The sequence below is a fragment of the Peromyscus eremicus genome, chromosome 3 (assembly GCF_949786415.1).
Source record: "Peromyscus eremicus chromosome 3, PerEre_H2_v1, whole genome shotgun sequence".
NCBI classification, from domain to species: domain Eukaryota; kingdom Metazoa; phylum Chordata; class Mammalia; order Rodentia; family Cricetidae; genus Peromyscus; species Peromyscus eremicus.
Window position 1 is genome coordinate 131752233 of NC_081418.1, and position 17313 is coordinate 131769545.

The 17313-nt window shown below is 44.7% G+C and overlaps 2 protein-coding genes across 3 annotated transcripts in view; one reads left to right on the forward strand and one right to left on the reverse strand.

Moving 5' to 3' along the window:
• Ccdc77 (coiled-coil domain containing 77) overlaps window positions 1–10790 on the reverse strand; it is a 34137-nt gene extending 23347 nt beyond the window's left edge. Inside the window, exons 1-4 of one of the 2 annotated variants that reach the window (XM_059258495.1) lie at window positions 10652–10790; window positions 7982–8035; window positions 3936–4173; window positions 3013–3155 (exon numbers count right to left, since the gene is read on the reverse strand). In XM_059258495.1, coding sequence (XP_059114478.1) covers window positions 3013–3155; window positions 3936–4173; window positions 7982–8019 — 419 coding nt within the window. In that variant the 5' untranslated portion in view covers window positions 8020–8035; window positions 10652–10790. Of the gene's footprint in view, window positions 1–3012; window positions 3156–3935; window positions 4174–7981; window positions 8036–10357; window positions 10596–10651 lie in introns of those variants that run through there. The other variant, XM_059258496.1, reaches the window with a different exon arrangement.
• Window positions 10791–16101: 5311 nt separating this feature from the next.
• Window positions 16102–17313, forward strand: part of Kdm5a (lysine demethylase 5A) — an 85614-nt gene continuing 84402 nt past the window's right edge. Inside the window, exon 1 of the mRNA XM_059258497.1 lies at window positions 16102–16749. Within this exon, the coding sequence (XP_059114480.1) occupies window positions 16585–16749 (165 nt within the window). The 5' untranslated portion in view covers window positions 16102–16584. The remainder of the gene's footprint in view (window positions 16750–17313) is intronic.

Consider the following 17313-nt stretch of genomic DNA (forward strand, 5'->3'; position numbering starts at 1 on the left):
GGTCAAGAATGTGACTGCTTTTTGCCCTTGACTAAGAGTCTGCCTGAGGCTAAAGTGAAGAGTTTTGGATTAATTCTATTAGCAGAGAAAATCTCAAAACAGCCTAGTACTGACTCTGTCATATGGCTATTAGTGTTAACTCTGATGAAGATTTATAATGAAAAGGAGCAAGGTGAGCAAATAAAAATATAAAATGTAAGTGAGCCACCCCAATTAAATGTTTTTCTTTACAAGAGTTGCCATGGTCATTGTGTCTCTCTACAGCAACAGAAACCCCAACTAAGACACTATGTAAGCACTCTACAACTGAGCTATATCCCCAGCTTCTCATGTTTCAAAAATGACTGTAACCACAAGTTAAAAATGAAAAAGATACTGAAAAAGATCAATCTATACCTCAACTCCAGCTATTAAAACATTAGGTATTTCTCCAGGCAATGGTGGCACAAGCCTTTAATCCCAGCACTTGGGAGGCAGAGCCAGGCAGATCTCTGTGAGCTTGAGGCCAGCCTGGACTACAGAGTGAGTTCCAGGACAGGCACCAAAACTACACAGAGAAACCCTGTCTCAGAAAAATAAATAAATAAATAAATAAATAAATAAATAAATAAATAAATAAATAAATAAATAAATAAAACATTAGGTATTTCAATTCAGGAATCCAGAGAAGGAGCCTGGGAATAATTTCTTGGCTGTTTCTAGAAGGGAACTATAGTGGGTCTTCCTCTTCAGCAATAAGGAATATAGCCCGCTCATGGCTCACAGTTCACTCTCCCTTCAGAACTGCTCAAACAGAAACTTGCTTCCCTGCTTATACCTCCCATTCCTCAGGGACAGTCTGCATTTAGTGCCTTCTCAGTGGGGCTCAAGGGGAACAAGAGTTCGTTCTCTTTGCCTCAATGCACATGGCTCTGAAAAGCCATTCGGCTTCAGAGTCCCCATGGTACTGGCTGGGACCTGCTGTAACCAAATCACAGTAGAAGTTCTCCATCTGCCCAACCAGACTCCCCTTATTTTCTCAGAGGCAGCCCTCCTTAGCGTGCTCCCCAAACATTCCAGAAGATCTTCACTGTGCACTTTGTTTCCCAAGGCATCCAACCCAACACAGCTAGTGTCAGGAAGAGTCCAAGGAAGCAAACTCTACAAAGGGACTTTTCCGAGCTAATGACTGATGATGATCCTGTTCCTCAGAGCAAGACAGGTGAGGAGTAGTGGGGACAGCTTAAACAATTAGACTAATCAAGAAGGAAATGAGGCTGGGGACTGTACCACTGCCCTCCTCCAAAACAAAAACAAAAACATGAACAAGAATCCACAGTCTCTGGCCAGCATGATGACTCAGTGAGTTAAGATGCTCATTGCACAAACTTGGCGCCTGAGTTCATTCCCTGAAACCTATGATAGAAGGAAAGAGTTGACTCCCAAAAGTTGTCTCTGACCTCCACACATACATACACACCGTGCACACATGCGCCTGCTTGAGTGCTTTCTCTCACATACACTTCACAATGATAAACAAACAAACAATCACACCCGGCACGGTGGCGCACGCCTTTAGTCCCAGGATTGGGAGGCAGAGGCAGACAACTCTCTGTGAGTTGGAGGTCAGCCGGGTCTACATAGCAAGTTTTAGGCCAGGCAGGGCTACACAACCCATTTACAGCCTCTATCCAATTTTCTAGATTATAAGCTGAAGAAGAGCCTGTTCTCCCAGGAGACAAGACCCTGTGTCTCCACAAGTACCTCGCTACAGGGTCTTTGGACATTTCTTCTAGTAGTCACAGGGGGGAACTTCAAGACTCACCCACCATGTAAACCAGTAGAGCAGTTCCACAAAAAGTTAAAAACAGAATTACCAAATGATACAACACATTCAAAGCTACATAAGCAAGTTTGAGGCTAGCCTAGATGCTGTCAGAAAAAAATGGAATTAAAGGGCTGGAGAGATGGCTCACTGGTTAAGAGCACTGGCTCTTCCAGATGATCCAGGTTTGGTTCCTAGCACCTACATGTAACTTGAGTTCTAGGGGACCTGAGGCCTTCTTTTGGCCTCTGCCGGCACCACGAAAGCAAGACATACAGGCAGGCAAAACATCCATAGGCATAAAATAAAAATTTTTAAAAATTAAGCTGGGTGGTGGTGGCACACACCTTTAATCCCAGCACTTTCGAGGCAGAGGCAGGTGGATCTCTGTGAGTTCGAGACCAGCCTGGTCTACAGAGTGAGTTCCAGGACAGCCAGGACTGTTACACAGAGAAACTCTGTCTTTTTTTTTTTTTTTTTTTTTTTTTAGTTTTTTCGAGACAGGGTTTCTCTGTGTAGCTTTACACCTTTCCTGGAACTCACTTGGTAGCCCAGGCTGGCCTCGAACTCACAAAGACCTGCCTGCCTCTGCCTCCTGAGTGCTGGGATTAAAGGTGTGTACCACCAGTGCCCGGCGAAACTCTGTCTTGAAAAAAAAAAAAAAAAAAAATCACTGGGGGCTGGTGAGTTGGCTCAGCGGGATAAAGGCACTTGCTATGTAGGAGAAAACCAAGTGTCCAAAGTTGTCCTCTGACCTCCACATTGTGCTCAGTTGCAATCACGCATCCCCCACACAAACATCAGGTATACATACACAATAATAAAGAAAATAAGTTGTTTCGTTTTAAAGGAATTATGATTGGATAAAGGCTTTCTCTCACAAGTTTATGACTTCTTCATGAGTGCCGTCTGTAGCCAACAACTGGTCAATATCAAGATACAAAAGTCTGAATCCGTTGCCTTTGAACGACCACCCTAGTCCTAGAGCTTGCTGTGGGGCTGGCCTCTTTAACCACCCTATCATAGTTCTAATTTGCTCATTGGTGTTTTTTTCTAAGAACCTCTCCAGTAATTGCCTTTCAGGTAAATCTCTACCTAAAGTTTGTTTCCCAGGGACACAACCAAAGAGAATGACTGTCAATAAATTTCATCATTTTAAGTGTAACTCAGAGTTATAATTCTAACATTTCCCTCCTTCTATTTAGTACCTGATTCTCAGTCGGTCATTTTCTGAGTAGAGTCGTAAAACATGTTCCCGTTCCTGGAAGAGGCAGACCTGCATATCACTCAGGGCTTTCTGCAATTCAGCAATCTCTTCCTCCCTCTGCTGCAAATTCCATTCAAGTTTATGCTGCAAAAAAACCAACAGAGAGCCAGGCGGTGGTGGTGCACGCCTTTAATCCCAGCACTTGGGAGGCAGAGCCAGGTGGATCTCTGTGAGTTCAAGGCCAGCCTGGGCTATCAAGTGAGTTCCAGGAGAGGCGCAAAGCTACACAAAAGAAACCCTGTCTCAAAAAAAAAAAAAAAAAAAAAAAAACCAACAGAGTAGTTAAAAACATATTAGGTTTCAAAGAAAACTTCTTAGTGGATATAGAGGAGTCAGTTCATGTAGGGATATTCCTAACTGATGGCTTCACCAATACGGAATTCAAGTGGCAGCACTGGGTTGTGCACACATTTGAGCTAAAAAGCAAAAGGATGAGACAGAGGCGTAGCCCAGTAGTAGAGCATCTGGTAAGCAGCCATGAAGCCCTAGGTTCAATATTTAGCACTAAAGGAAAGGAAGGAGGAAGGGCAGGAGGGAGAGAGGTAGAGACAGACAAAGCTACAGGATTAGTGTGATTAGAAAGTTCACACATTAACAACAAAGCCCTTAAGCCTTCCTTTCACATACAACAGCACCAGGAATGCCCTATGTCTCACCTGTTCTGTGTGTGTGTGTGCATGTGTGCATGCAGGTACATGTGCAACCCAGAAGTTGATGCTCGGTGTCTTCCTCCATCGCATCTCCAACTTATCACTTGAGATAGGGTCTCTCACTACCATGAGAGCTCAGCAATTCAGTAAGGCTTGCTCAGCAAGCTCTGGGACCCTATTCCCAGTATAGGGATCCTCTCCTTCTTTTCTTTACCTGTCCTTCGCAAGCTTCTCTATAGAGGTCTAACTTCTTCAACAGGTCTTCATTTTCTGCCTCACAGGTAGCCATCTTCTTCTGATAATACTCCAGGAGCTCCTGAGAAGGGCAAAGGACGGCCAGCCGATCCTGGGTTGAAGGCAAGGGAGTTGACTCCACCGAGTCTGCCATACTCTTCCACCTGTTGGGATCACTGAAGCCAGAGGCAGCACCACGTTTGGAAGCAAATGTTATTCTATGTGAAATCAGAAAGCACATATTAAATCCTCTTGTAATACAACACTTGTAAAACATAATTTTTTAAAATAAAAGCTTTTTTGTTGTTGTTGTTTTTCGAGACAGGGTTTCTCTGTGTAGCTTTGGCACCTTTGCTGGAAATAAAAGGGTCTTTTTTTTTTTTTTTTTTTTTTTGATACAGAGTCTTACTATGTAGCTCTGGCTGGCCTAGAACTGGCTATGTATGTAGACTAGGGTGGATTTGAACTCACCAAGATCTACTTGTCTCTGCCTCCCAAGTGCTGGGATTACAGGGATGAACCACCACATACAGTGAGTTTATGCTCTTAACGTGCTTATAATTAAAGCACTCTTATGCATTGAAAGTTTGATTCAAGCCAGGCGGTGGTGGCACACGTCTTTAATCCTGGGAAGCAGAGCTAGGTGGATCTCTGTGAGTTCAAGGCCAGCCTGGTCTGTGGATCGAGATCCAGGATAGGTACCAAAACTACACAGAGAAACCCTGTCTCAAAAAACAAACAGCCGGGCGGTGGTGGCGCACGCCTTTAATCTCAGCACTCGGGAGGCAGAGCCAGGCGGATCTCTGTGAGTTCGAGGCCAGCCTGGACTACCAAGTGAGTTCCAGGAAAGGCGCAAAGCTACACAGAGAAACCCTGTCTCGAAAAACCAAAAAAAAAAAAAAAAGAAAGTTTGATTCAAAAGGTTAGTGAAAAATTTTGTGAACTATTTTCTAACTATCAATGGATTAAAACTCTATCTAAAATAAACATTAGAGATTAAAAAGAACATTTTAAAAACAATATGAAAAATTAAAAAGGCCAGGTCGTGGTGGTGCACACGACTTTAATCCTAGCACTCAGGAGGCAGAGGCAGGTGTCTCTCTGAGTTCAAGGCCAGCCTGGTCTACAGCACGAGTTCCAGGACAGCCAGGAATACACAAAGAAACTCCGTCTCTAAAAATCAAAATAAATAAATAAATAAATACAATATGAGTGGATACTGCATAGTGCCCATTAGAAAATCTAGTATAAGGGCTGGAGAGATGGCTCAGAGGTTACGAGCACTGCCTGTTCTTCCAGAGGTCCTGAGTTCAATTCCCAGCAACCACATGGTGGCTCACAACCATCTATAATGAGATCTGGTGCCCTCTTCTGGCGTGTAGGCATGCATTCAGATAGAACACTGTATACATAAATAAATAAATCTTAAAAAAAAAAAAAAGTTTAAAAAAAAAAAGAAAAAGAAAATCTAGTATAAGAGAGATACATAGCAACAGGAACAACATCAGATCCTAATCTCTAGCTTCTGAAACTGAACTGCATATCATATGGGACGATGACATAAATGGTAAACGTATCCCAGTACTCAGGAGGTAGAGGAAGGAGGGTCAGAAATTCAAGCTCATCCTCGGCTACATTGAGTTCCAGGCCAGCCTAGAATACAGGAGACCCTGTGTCCAAAATGGGGGCCAGGGGAGAGAAAAGGGAATGACTGAACAAGAAAGTTTAGCTTCTTCGTTCTTAATAATCAAGACTTAAGCTAGCACAGTAAGAGCTAGAAAACAAATAGTGAGCTGGGTGTGGTGGTGCACACCTTTATTCCACACACAGAGGCAGGTATATCTCTGAGTTCCAGGCTAACCTAGTCAATGGAGCAAGTTCTAGGCAAGCCAGGGCTACCTAATGTGACTCTCTCTAAAAAGAAAACCAAAACCAAGCACCTCTCCATAAAAAGAACCAAGCAAACAAACAATAGTTAATTAAAATAAAAGTAACTGTGTAGAAGTCCTCTTATGAAAACCAATCTAGTTTGGCATTTAAAATATACAATATATGGGGCTGGATAAATGGCTCAGCAGTTAAGAGCACTAGCTGCTCTTCCAGAGGACCCGGGTTCAATTCCCAGTACCCACATGGCAGCTCACGATCACCTGTAACTCCAGTTCCAAGGGATCTAACACCTTGTGCAAAAGGTGCACAGACACAAATGTAGGCAAAATATCTATACACATAAAAAATTGCAACAAAACAAAATAGACATCAGAGTGCAGAAACTTTGCACAAGACACCCAGAGTTAGAGCTAATGAATGTGGACAATACGCAGGTTCATTTGTAAATAAGCAAGAGCAATAAACTATCAGCTGGGGATGTAGCTCAGCAGTAGAATATGTGACAAATTGCTGGTTTAAATCCTCAACACACACACACACACACACACACAAACTATTTACAACTAGCATGAAGACATAAACCTGATACTTCCTCAAATATTGAAAGCTTTTAGGGGCTAGACCTATAGCTCAGCATCAGCACAAGCTTGGCATACACAATGCCAACACCCCAGGGCACACATCCCTAGCATCCTACACAAAAGACTGGGAAAGAGGCTAATAAAATTTGCGCAACCTCCAAAAAAAAAAAAAAAAAAAAAAAAAAAAGCCGGGCGGTGGTGGCGCACGCCTTTAATCCCAGCACTTGGGAGGCAGAGCCAGGCGGATCTCTGTGAGTTCGAGGCCAGCCTGGACTACCAAGTGAGTCCCAGGAAAGGCGCAAAGCTACACAGAGAAACCCTGTCTCGAAAAACAAAAACAAAAACAAAAAAAAAAAAAAAAAAAATTTGCGCAACCTGGGCTGGAGAGACAGTTCAGCAGTTGGGAGAACTGGCTGCTCTTCCACAGGACCCAGGTTCAATTCCCAGTACCGACATGGCAGCTCACAACTGTTTGTAACTTCAGTTTCAAAGGATCTGATACCCTCACACATATATGCAAGCAAAACACCAATGCACATAAAATAAAAATAAATTAATGATTAAAAAATTAGAACAACTCCAGCCAAGCACTCGGCCAAGATCCTGGAGTTCAGCAGAAGAGGGAGGAGGGATTATAAGAGCAAGGGGGTTCAGAATCATGATGGGAAAAACCACAGGAATAGCTGACCCAAGCTAGTGGGAGCTCATGGACTCTGGACTGACAGCTGGGGAACCTGCATGGGACCAAACTAGGCCCTCTGAATGTGGGTGAAAGTTGCACGGCTTGATGTGTTTGTGTGTCCCCTGGCAATGGAACCAGGACTTATCCTGGGTACACAAACTGGCTTCTTAGAGCCCATTCCCTATGGTGCGATGCCTTACTCAGCCTTGATGCAGGGAGAGGTGCTAGTTCTGGCCCCAACTTGGTATGCCAGCCTGTGTTGACTACTAAGGGAGGCCTTACCCTCTATGAGGAGGGGATGGGGGTGGGCTAAGGGTAGGTGGGGAAGTAGCAGGAGAAGAGGAAGGAGGGGGAACAGGGGTTGGTATGTAAAAGGAAAGAAAGAAAAATTTTAAATAAAAAAATTAATTAAAAAAAATAGAACAACTCTTGCATTCTACAGACGGAGGGGAGCTATGGCTGTGAGGAATGAGCACTATATAGCAACTCTATCTCATGTTTACAGATTGGTTGCTCCCTATGACCCAAGATCTACCAGCACTGTGGCTCCTCCATTCACACCGAATGAGAACTAGCATTTCTACAGAGAGGCCACATTTTGTCTTCTTGTTTTGGTAGCTCTTGCTATCCTGGAACTCAATATGCTGACCAGGCTGGCCTCAAACTCAAAGAGATCCACTGTCCTCTCCCTCTAGGATTACAGGTGTGTGCCACCACCACTGGTAAACTTTTTTAAACTCTAGATTCTGAATAAGAACAGAGAACTAAGATTTCAAAAGTATGCTGTCCCTGGAGCATATACGTCCCTATACTGACTGGATGAAACCTATAGAAGTATTGATTAATTAACTTAAAAATAAGCAAATATCTTACTTTCTGCAGACAGGTGTGTGTGTCGGAGTAAAGTTCATCCTGTCTCATTTGCACCTACCAAATACACAAAATTGATAATGAGGGCCAGGAAGAGTTTTAAAAATACATATTTATATTATATATTTGTATTATATTTATAAAGCCTATATATATAGGCTATACATCTTTGTTCCCTCTAAACATTACCACATTTGACTCCTGAAGGGAATGTAGCATTTAGACCAACACTGGGTATCTTAACCGTTTCTCCAATTTGTAATTAAAGGAAAACAAAACAAAACAAAACCCAAAACTTTTTTTCAAATATTTTTGGTTTTTTAATTTATTTTTCTTTTATGTGCATTGATATTTTGCCATGGGTGTCAGATCCCCTGGAACTGGAATTACAGACAGTTGTGAGCTGCCATGAGGTTGCTGAGAATTGAACCCAGGTCCTCTGGAAGACAGTCAGTGCTCTTATCCACTGAGCCATCTCTCCAGCCCCCAAAACTTTTTAAGATTTATCTCATTTTTATGTGTATGAGTGTATTTCTGCATGTATGTGCAACACGTGGGTGCTTGGTGCCTGAAGAAGTCAGAAAAGAGTGTCACAGACCCTGGAATTGGAGTTATGGACAGCTGTGAGCCACCATGTAGGTGCTGGGAATCAAACTGTGATCTTCTGCAAGAGCAACAAGTGATCCTCTTCTCAGAAAAGCACATTCCCCAATCCTTCCCTCCCGCCTCCTTCCCTCTCACTTCCTCACCAGCACTGGGGTTACTGCTGTGAACAGCTGTGCAAGGCTTGGGTGCTGAAGACCCAACCCCTGGGCTCCACACTTGAGCAGGCACTTTGCTAACTGAGCTGTCTCTAACCTTGTGGGGGGTTGGTTTGTTTGTTTTCATTGTGTTGGTTTAAGGAAGGATCTAGCAATGTAGCCCAGGCTGGTGTGGAGCTCATTATGTAATCCAGACTGGCCCGCACCTGACTGACTGGCCCGTCCTCCCACCTGAACTTCCCGAGTGCTGAGGTAATTGGTGGGTGCCACTATACACTCAGTATGGTTAAAGATTTATTTATTTTTACATGTGTGTGTGTGTATTCACATGAAGGTGGGTGCCTAAAGTGGCCAGAAGGGAGTGCTGGGTCCCCTATAGCTTGACCACTTGATATGGGTTCTGAAAACCAAACACAGGTCCTCTACAAAAGTAACAGCCAGGCAGTGGTGGTGCAGGCCTTTAATCCCAGAATTTGGAAGGCAGAGCCAGGCGGATCTCAGTGAGTTCAAGGACACCCTGGTCTACAGAGAGAGTTCCAGGACAGCCAGGACTGTTACACAGAGAAAGCCTGTCTCAAAACAAACAAACAAACAAACAAAAAAAGGTAACAAACAATCTTAACCACTGAACTATCCTCCAGCTCTGCTGCTTCTTCTGCTTCTTCTTCTTTTTTTTCAAGACAAGGTTTCAGCTATAATTCAGCTCCTTGTTAAAGTCACTTAATCAAGACTATTATGTATGTAAAATTTATCTTAAATACTATTTCCTTTATCTCTTCTCTGAGTTTTTTCCATTCAAAACGATCTACCAAGTCAATTGTGGTGGCTTGTGTCAGTAAAACCCAGCTGAGGGGAGATCACCCAAAATTGAGGGCAGCCTAGGGTACAGAGTTAAGTTCCAGGCAAGCCTGGGATACAGAACGAGGCCTTGTCTCAAATAAACAACAAAAAACCCATAAAATGATCTGTCAGAGTGATCCAGCCATTGCTTGTGCACTTGTACTCCCAGCACTTGGAAGGCCCTGACAGGAGTACTGCCACAAGACCAGTTAATACATAGTGAATTCCAAGCCCATCTGGGCTGCAGATTAAGATTCCCTTCTCAAAAAACAAAAACTGAAAACAAATGTTTTCACTGGAAAGTGATTCCATTTACAGGTCTACTATGATAACCGGTCTTCGCGGCAGACAGAAGCCTTCTTAACACTACCTTCCAAGGCAGGGATGCCTCTGTTTATATAAAAGTTAGTGGAGCCGGACGGCGGTGGCACAAGCCTTTAATCCCAGCACTCGGGAGGCAGACCCAGGCGGATCTCTGTGAGTTTGAGGCCAGCCTGGTCTACAGAGTGAGATCCAGGACAGTCAGGGCTACACAGAAACCCTGTCTCTCAAAAAAAAAAAAAAAAAAAAAAAGAAAGAAAGAAAGAAAGAAAGAAAAAGTTAGCGGGTTTCTTTTTTGGAGGTGTAGAGGTCGAACTCAAGGCCACGGACATGCTAAGCAAACACTTCACATATTGGCCACAACCCTGTTCCGAAAAATGTGGTATTTACTCGCATAACTACTTTCTGAAGTACTTTTATTAAACCTTATTTTACAAACGAGGAAATCGAAGCTTACAGAGCGGGAGGGAGGCGGAGCCGGAACTCCATCCAACTCCCTGACTTCTGGATTCGGTTCTCCTCTTGCAAGTTCACCCAGTTCTTGACCAGACTTTAGCTACGCGTCCCGGAGACCTCTCCTTTTGCAGACAAACTTTCCATGATTGGTCCCCAAGTCACCTAAAGACCTAGGTTTAGTCTTCTGTTGCTCCCTTCTGCACGGATTATGAAAGCTTTTTTCCCCACCAGATTTTCTTTCTTCCCAATGTCTGTCCTAAAATCCCTTCATCTTTACCCCGAAATCCACACTCACCAAACGCTAAACCTGGGAATCCGACAAGGCAACCGAAAAACAACTCAAATCGGCGAGCGTCCACAAAATCCTACCAATCGCTCACGAGCTTAGGCGGCCTTTTGGGTTACCCACCAATAGGACGGTTGTTCACCCCGCAGCCCTTCCCATCTTGCCTTGCGCCTCACCAGGCAGAGGTTCCTGGGGAGTGTAGTTTTTCTTCTGCACATAGCATTCCGCATAGGCAGGATGTGTGTGTGGGCGGATAAGTAGCTCTTGCCTGTTAGAACTCATCGGTTTTGATAACTTGGTCTAAACTCACACTTAACTGTTTTTCTTTAATGAAATCTGTTGCATAAGTGACATACATAATCACGGAGTGGCTCACAGGAATACCTGAGTGTCTTGTATATATTGTAACCTTCAATTTCGTTTCAGGTGAGCTTAAGAAAAGTTTCAAAAACCCGATGGAATCGTGATCCAAGCTTGTGATCCTAACATGTGGGAAGGGGACTAAAAAGAATCAGGAGTTCAAGGTCATCCTCCGCCAAATAGCAATTTAGAGCCCTTGGTTATATAAGTACCTGACTCAAAAAGCCAAAACAGGAGGAAGGGAGAAAGAAACTTCCATGACTTGGTAGCTTAGATGTCTCCAGTCACAGGATTACGTATTCAAATGTTATGTCTAGCCAGTCTCATTTAAACATCAGGAGGATATATGAAGGGCTGAGAGTGGTGTTTCATGTCTTTAATCCCAGCACTGGAGGGGAGGGTCTCAAAACAAAAGAGGATACATAAAAGGATTAATTCTGCAATGCATGTTAACATTGCCTTAAACTTTGGGAAGCTTAAAATTTGAAGCTTTCATGTCTATGTCAAGTTCAATGGCTCACTGATAAGTGGAACCTCAGATTTTCAATGTGATATTTCAAATGACATTGATTTTCTTATCCATATCATAGGAAAGGATAAAGGGAAAGTTTATAGTTTTTCCATCTTTGTTACTCTATTTTGCATAGTCCCTGTGAAATTCTTGGAGTCAGGCTGGAGTGAGGAGTATAGTTCAGAGGCAGAATACTTGCTTGCTATTTGGTATTCATCATTCCTGGAGCCCTAAATTCAGTCCCAGCTTGTATCCAACCAATGAGCAAACAAGCAAATAGCCATTAAAATGTGTTTTGCATCAGGGGTGATGGGCTGTCTTTTAATTTGTTTTTTTAAGACAAGGTTTCTCTGTGTAGCTCTGTCCTAGAGCTTGCTATGTAGACCAATCTGGCCTCAAACTCACAGAGATCTGCCTGCCTCTACCTCCCATGTGCTAGGCCTATGCCTTGAATCCAAGAATTTGGGAGGCAGACTCCTCTGTCTCTGTCTCTCTGTCTCTGTCTCTCTGTCTGTGTGTGTGTGTGTGTGTGTGTGTGTATGTGTGTGTGTGTGTGTGTGTGTGTGTGTGTGTGTATGCTTTTCTTTCTGGGGTTTTTTGTTTGTTTGTTTGTGTTTTGAGAAAACTATGTAGTCAGGCCAGCTTTGAACTTGCTATAAAGACCAGACTAGTCTAGAACTCACAGAGATCCTCCTGCAGAATCTGCCCAGCACGCACGCGCGCGCGCGCACACACACACACACACACACACACACACACACACACACTCAATGGAAAGATGGCTTAAGAGTAAAAAATACGGGGCTGGAGAGATGGCTCAGTGGTTAAGAGCACTGGCTGCTCTTCCAGAGGTCCTGAGTTCAATTCCCAGCAACCACATGGTGGCTCACAACCACCTGTAATGAGATCTGGTGCCCTCTTCTGGCCTGCAGGCATACATGCTGTATACATAATAAATAAATAAATCTTTAAAAAAAAAAAAAAAAAAAAAAAAAAAAAAGAGTAAAAAATACTTGTTGCTCTTGCAGAGGACCCTGATTTGATTCCTAGCACCCACATAGTGGCTCACAACCATTCCCAACTCCAGTTCCAGGGGAATCCAATACCCTCTTCTGGCCTCCTTGGGTGTTAGGCACACATTTGATTTACATACACACATGCAGGCAAAACACCCATAAACCTAAAATAAATCTAAAAGTAAAATTTTAGTGTAATTTAGTATAAATACTAATTTTTACAAGTATGAGTCAGTCATTCCTATACATTTCCAAATTTAAAAAAAGGAGAAGGAGCCTTAAACTCTCAATGTGGCCCAGGCTGGTCTTGAACCCAGGATCCTCATGTCTTACATGCTACTCTACTGGAATTATTGGCTATTCTGCCATGCCATGTTTCTTAGCTTTAATTGCTACTATATGGAGAATATCAATATCCATCCACATAAACTATATAAGTGAGAACTTTTGGGTCTTTCAATACTTTTAAAATGTATAAAGGAGTCTTTTTGTTGTTATTTTCACTTTTAAGACAAGATCTCATGTAGCCCAAGCTGGTCTTGAACTTACTTTTTAGCAGAGCAGGACCTTGAATGCCTGATTATCAGGTATGACCATCTTATAGTGAGGTCTTAAAAAGTATTATTTATTTACATATCTATTTGTGTATCTGCTGCAGGTGTGCAAGTGCCCTCAGAAGGTTAAAGAGAGCATTAGATCTCCTGGAGGTGTGGTTACAGGCAGTTGTGAGCCACTCAGTGTGGGTAATGGGATTTTTTTTTTTTTTTTTTTTTTGAGACAGGGTTTCTCTATGTAGACCCATTGTCCTGGAACTCTCCCAGAGATCTGCCTGCCTCCGCCTCCCAAGTGCTGGGATTAAAGGCTACACTGCCTGGCTATAATGGGCTCTTAGCAAAATGTTTGAGGACCAAACAGGTATGGAAAGTAAGGCAGAAGGAATTGAGTTCAAACACAGCACAGGCAACTTAGCCAGACCCTGATTCAAAAATAAAGTTTTAAAAAAGGGGTGAGGGGCTGCTGAGGTGGCTTAACCAATGAGGCACTTGCTGTCGAGCCTGATGACTTGAGTTCGGTTCCTGGACTGACTCCAGCAAGATGTCCTCTGATTTCCACATGTGCATCTTGGCACGGTGCGCTACACACACACACACACACACACACACTAACATAATAATGTTTTCTTTTCTTCTTTTTTTTTTACTGCTCAGTGGCAGAGTGCTTGCATGTAAGAGCCCTGAGTTAATCCCTAGAATTATGAAATCAAATTACCCCAGTACTGTTGAAATTAAAGGCATTTCTTCAGAAATTCAGTTGTTTTTTGTTTTTCAAGACAGGGTTTCTCTGTGTAGCCCTGGCTGTCCTGGAACCAGCTATGTAGACCAGGCTGACCTCGAACTCAGAGACCTGCCTGCCTCTGCTTCCCGAGTTCTGGGATTAAATGCATGCACCACTGCCCAGCAGAAATTCAGTACTTTTAAACCTTTGTTATACGGTGAGATTTATCTCACCTGTTATTCTGATTTTTTGAGGTTTTATTATATTAAAAAATAAATAAGTTCAGAAAAATAAATAAAAATTGGCCAGGCAGTGGTGGCACATGCCTTTAATCCCAGCACAGGAGTAGAGGTAGATGGATCTCTGAGTTCAAGGACAGCCTGGTCTACAGAGTGGGTTCAGAAACAGTGCCTCAAAAAAAATTAATTTAAAAAATTAATTCAGGAGTGGTATATGTTTGTAGTCCCAGATACTGGGGAGGCTGAGATCCTTTGAGTCCCAGTACAATAATAGTCTGGATGACTCAGGTAGAACCCTGTCTCAAAAATAAAATAAATCAGAGGTCATATTTTACAATCTTGCCAACTAACTACCAGACTTCGATATTTATTTCATGCTACTCTAATAACGATAAAGCAAATTACAGATAAATATGTGGCACTTGATATGATTTATTTTTCCTCAAAAGTTGCTTTTGCCGGGCGGTGGTGGCGCACGCCTTTAATCCCAGCACTTGGGAGGCAGAGCCAGGCAGATCTCTGTGAGTTCGAGGCCAGCCTGGACTACCAAGTGAGTCCCAGTAAAAGCGCAAAGCTACACAGAGAAACCCTGTCTCGAAAAAACCAAAAAAAAAAAAAAAAAAAAAGTTGCTTTTGTTGTCATTCTTTTATCCCAGGGTGGCCTTGACCTGGTTTATGTGCTGCTGGGGATCAAACCTCACTAACAAACTACTTTAATTGCATGCTTAATGAAAGCAATTATTTTGATGACTTTTAAATTTTGAATTCCACTATTTTATGTGCATAGTTTGGTTTTCCAGACTAAGTACTAAACAATCTAAGTCTTGTTATAAAATAATTACTTGTATACAATGTCATACCTTCCTGTGTCCATATCTGTACATCACTTTTTTTTTTTTTAAGCAAGAAATGGAGACCAGACTGGAGTTAATCTCAGGAGCACATTTGCCTAGTATGTTCAAGGACTTGGGTTCAATTTTTAGTACCCGATAAATAAGTGAATACACTAGAGTCCATTTTACCACCTTCCTGAGAAGGTGGGCCAGTCTTCTGATTAGCAGAAGTCAACCATGTGGGTTCCAGAAATGAAACTCAGGTTTTCAGGCTTAGCGGCAAACTGCCCTTACCAGCTGAGCCATTGTTCTGGCCCTTGCCACGAACTGCCTGATCTGGAACTCAGTATGTGTAGCAGGTGGACCTTGGAGTTGTGGTACTCTATCTACATCTCCTTCCTCAGTGTTGAGTTCATAGTCCTGTGTCACCACACAGGGTGTTTTCTTATTTAGACAAGGTCTCCAACCAGGCCTCAAATTCATATGCAGTTCGGACTGCTCCTGAATCATTTATCATTGTTGTGGGCGTTATTTATGTACACACACACCAGGCACGTGGAGGCCACAAGACACCTTTTGGGAGCCCGTTCTTGCCTTCCATCTTATTGAAACAAGCTTAAACGTACAAAGGAATTAGAGGAGCGTATACCAGCAACATGGCTTTTATTTCTTTGAGACAGGGTTTCACTATTCAGCCTTTGCTGATCGGAACTCTAGGCGTGCGCAGTCATGCACGGCCTGACAAGGTGACCAGTTTCATAGCAAACTGGAAAAAAAAAAAAGAGTTAGAGCAGGTGTTTTCAGGTCCTGCTTACTTCTCAGATAAGAGCTTTGAGGATGATTGCCAAGAGCTAGCCAAGCAAGGCCAAGGGCTCTATAGTTCCCTGCGTGGTGAGAACAGCAATTCGCCGCTGCTGGTTCCGGCCGGCCCGCGGGTCTGACGACGACGGACAAGGGCTGAAACCAACCAACCGGTCATGGCGAAGCGAGAGCCGCGTAGGAGAGAGACCGGGTTAGATTGGCCGTAACGGACTAGCGTTGGTGAGACTGGGGACGCGGGAACTCCGTCGAGAGTCAGCGACCTGGCCACACGCGAGCCAACGGTGTTAAAACACAGCTCTCGGGAGCCGACGAGGTCGAGCGGCCCCGCCGCGGCCCGACACAAAGAGGAAGAGGAACCTCCTCCCCGGAAACAGAACCTCTGCTCTCCGAGGCATTACACATTCCTCCGCGCGCCGGAAGAGCGCGTTCCGCCTTGCGGGCTGGCTTCTCGCTCGCCGTCCCCCGAGGCGAGGTCGTGGAGCCTTCCGAGGCCACGCACCCGGCCTGGACGGAGGGCGCAGAACTTTGGCGGGCAAGCCGAGGAGGAGCCACGCCAGGCTGCCATGAAAGGGAGGCGGGAGAAAGGCCCGGACTAGACGTCGCGGCGGGGTGTGGAGGGGGGGGGGGGCGGGATTCTGTTTCCTGCGGCGGCGGACTGATTTGGCAGTACGTTAACTTCCGGAAGCGTCCTGGCCCTGAGAGGAAAAGCCCTGAAGGAAACAATAACAAACGACCGGAGGAAGCGCTTCGGGGTTTTCTGTGAGGAACCGTTCTCTCCCGAGAAGATGCTCTGCGGCCCCTGCGAGGGGACGTGAGCGGGCTCGGTGGCCGTCAGCCAGCCTCGCCCCCGCTTGTGCACTTCGGGGACCCCCTCCTGGCCAGGGCCATGGCGGGCGCGGGCCCGGGGGGCTACGCGGCCGAGTTCGTGCCGCCGCCCGAGTGCCCGGTCTTTGAGCCCAGCTGGGAGGAGTTCTCAGACCCCCTCAGCTTCATCGGCCGCATCCGGCCATTGGCTGAGAAAACGGGCATCTGCAAAATCCGTCCTCCCAAGGTAGCGGAGTCGGGGGAGGCGTGTGTGGCGGCGGGGGGGACGGACGGACGGACGGGACGGGACGGGAGGGTCGTTGCTCTTGCTGTCGCTTTTCCTGGTTCGGGCCTTCTGGGCCTTCAGGTGGCCCTTCCCTCACGTCTTGGTGATCCGAGGCCACGTTGGAGGATGTCTCGCCTTGGTTTCTTAGGAAGTTTCACGTCCACTTTTACATTTATTGGGGTGTGTGTGTGTGTGTGCGTGTGCGTGCGCGCGGAGAGGTCAGAGGACATTTTGTGGGAGTCGATTGTCGCCTGCGTTGTGTGGGTCTCAGGGATCGAACTCAGATCGTCGGGCTTGGACCTTACGACTGAGCCATCTCGCCAGCTCTCAGGTCCACCCTCGAACGAGAGAAGGTAGTGTCTCTGGGGCCTTTTCCTTTCAGAACTTCTCTGGGCACGGATACTGTTCTTTGGCTCGGAGGTAAGGGTAACAAAAGGCTTCAGGCCCTTTCTAGGAAAGGTGTTTGACGTGTCACGTCGTACGCTCATGCACAATCATTGTGTTTGCGTACTAAAACTCCGCTTC